The sequence below is a fragment of the Condylura cristata genome, unplaced genomic scaffold (assembly GCF_000260355.1).
Source record: "Condylura cristata isolate star-nosed mole 26May11 unplaced genomic scaffold, ConCri1.0 scaffold00068, whole genome shotgun sequence".
NCBI lineage: Eukaryota > Metazoa > Chordata > Mammalia > Eulipotyphla > Talpidae > Condylura > Condylura cristata.
The window spans coordinates 300,292-302,507 of record NW_004567169.1 but is presented as its reverse complement, the minus strand read 5'-3'; the positions used below and the strand labels follow the sequence as shown (position 1 = coordinate 302,507).

The 2,216-nt window shown below is 71.3% G+C and overlaps 2 protein-coding genes across 2 annotated transcripts in view; one reads left to right on the top strand and one right to left on the bottom strand.

The window, feature by feature from the left end:
- The window catches only part of GPS1 (G protein pathway suppressor 1), a gene marked incomplete at its 5' end in the record, with an annotated part of 2,517 nt that extends 1,476 nt beyond the window's left edge, over positions 1–1,041 (top strand). The window contains 5 exons of the mRNA XM_012734742.1: positions 15–132; positions 199–279; positions 346–483; positions 552–686; positions 766–1,041. Of these exons, the coding sequence (XP_012590196.1) occupies positions 15–132; positions 199–279; positions 346–483; positions 552–686; positions 766–840 (547 nt within the window). The remainder of the gene's footprint in view (positions 1–14; positions 133–198; positions 280–345; positions 484–551; positions 687–765) is intronic.
- Positions 1,042–1,224: 183 nt separating this feature from the next.
- Positions 1,225–2,216, bottom strand: part of DUS1L (dihydrouridine synthase 1-like (S. cerevisiae)) — a 3,146-nt gene continuing 2,154 nt past the window's right edge. The window contains exons 6-9 of the mRNA XM_012734741.1: positions 2,040–2,216; positions 1,807–1,844; positions 1,629–1,704; positions 1,225–1,551 (exon numbers count right to left, since the gene is read on the bottom strand). Of these exons, the coding sequence (XP_012590195.1) occupies positions 1,322–1,551; positions 1,629–1,704; positions 1,807–1,844; positions 2,040–2,216 (521 nt within the window). The 3' untranslated portion in view covers positions 1,225–1,321. The remainder of the gene's footprint in view (positions 1,552–1,628; positions 1,705–1,806; positions 1,845–2,039) is intronic.

Genomic DNA, 2,216 nt, shown 5'->3' with positions numbered 1-2,216 from the left:
GGCGGCTGAGGCAGCTGTGCCCGCAGCTCCTTCAAGCTGTTCCTGGAGCTGGAGCCGCAGGTGCGCGACATCATCTTCAAGTTCTACGAGTCCAAGTACGCCTCGTGCCTGAAGATGCTGGACGAGATGAAGGTGCGGCCGGGCCTGGGGCGCAGCTGGGCCGGGCGGGCCGGGCGGCGCCTGACTCTGTGCTTGCAGGACAACCTGCTCCTGGACATGTACCTGGCCCCCCACGTCAGGACCCTGTACACGCAGATTCGCAACCGGGCCCTCATCCAGGTGAGCCGGGGGCGGAGCGCGGGGCTGCGGCCGGGCTGGCGGGGAGCTGACACCCCTCCGCCTCAGTATTTCAGCCCCTATGTGTCCGCGGACATGCGCAAGATGGCCACGGCCTTCAACACCACGGTGGCAGCGCTGGAAGACGAGCTGACGCAGCTCATCCTGGAAGGGCTCATCAACGCCCGCATCGACTCCCACAGCAAGGTGGCTGCCAGCCGGGGGGCTGGGGGGGGAGGGGAGGGGCGGGGCTCATCTCCTGCCCCCCCCCCCAGATCCTGTACGCAAGGGACGTGGACCAGCGCAGCACCACCTTCGAGAAGTCCCTGCTGATGGGCAAGGAGTTCCAGCGCCGAGCCAAAGCCACCATCCTGCGGGCCGCCGTGCTGCGCAACCAGATCCACGTCAAGGTGGGGGGGGCGGCGGGCGGGCATGGGGCGGGCGGGCGCCCACCCCCATGCCACCCCCTGAGCCGCAGTGTCTCCGCAGTCCCCGCCCAGGGAAGGGAGCCAGGGGGAGCTGACCCCGGCCAACAGCCAGTCCCGGATGAGCACCAACATGTGACGCTGCCGTGGCCCTGGCTCCCGGGCGGCGCCGCCCGCACGACCCTGCGCCCGGCCGCCAGGCACTGGCCCTGCTCCCCAGCCCGCGGCCAGCGCCCTGGGGCCCTGCGGAGCTCACCTCAGTGCCCGGCTCCCCAGCCTCTGTCCCCCCCGCTTTGGGGCCGCGGAGCTGCGTCCATTAAAGGGCAGCCTGACAGCGCTCTCTGCACCGCCTCTTCCTGCGAGTGGCCCTGGGGTCAGGTTCCTGGGCGGCCCCTGCACGCAGCAGTTGGGGGAGGCCCCCCCTCGCCTCTGGGGTTTCCTGGGCCGAAGCAGCCAGGTGGACCGGCCTCTGCCCGGCCCCACAGCTCGCCGCCACGGTCGCCACCAGCTCGACATGCGCAGCTCCGAGACGATTTATTGTTCCCGACACGCGAGGCGGGGAGAGGTGTGGACGGCAGGTCCGGCGGGGGCCGGGAGGGGGGCCGCCCGCTTCCTCTGCGCTACGTCGCGGGAGGTTCCCTGAGCGGAAGCTGTTGTGTCCCCCAAGTGTCCGGCTTCCCCGGCAGTCCAGGGGGCGGCGAGCGAGGCAGTGGGGCTCCGGCTGGCCCCTCGAGCCAGGGTGCAGCCCAGGACTTTGGGGAAGCTGCCTGCTGCGGCTCCTGCAGCCTGGGCTGGGCCCCCTTCCAGGCCAGGGCCTTCTCCAGCTTGGTTTTAAAAAGCAGCCCGTGACCTGCGGGGGCGAGGAGCGCAAATGAGGCCCAAAGGGATCCCGGGCTCTGGGGCCCCGCCTCCCGCCTGCGCCCCCACCTGGGCAGTCCGCGGTCTCCCGGAAGGCCCGCTTCTTGCAGCAGCCACGGCACAGCTCAAACACGCATCTGCTGCCCTGGGGGAAGGCGCAGAGCCTGGGTCCCCGCCGCGGGGTGGGGCGCCCACCCCTGCCCCCGGCCTCCCCAGCCACCCTCCTGCTGCGCCCACCCCGCCTCACCTTTGGGTTCCCACACTGGTCACACTTGGCGTATTTCGCTGAGGAGAGAGAAAGCAGGTGCCAGTGGGCAGGGGGCGGGGCGGGCAGCTGGACAGGGCGGCCAAGGGCAGAGGCGCCCTCGCAGGGGGGCGTCTGCCCTTGATGCCCGCCAGGGCTGAAGCCCTCGCTGCAGGGCCGGCGCACACCAGGCCCAGCCCTGCGGCGCCCTCCCCGCCAGCCCGCCTCCGGCTCACGTCTCAGCGAGGGGTTGAAGGTCTTGTGCGGGTTCCGCAGCTGCTTCTTCTGCTTGTTCTTCGACAGGGGCTCCGAGCCCCCCTCCTCCTCCAGGGCCCGCTTACTTCGGGGCCCCCCGCTCTCCTGGCTCCCTTCCTTGGGCCTGAGTGGGAAAGGCAGGGGCAGAGCTGGGGGTG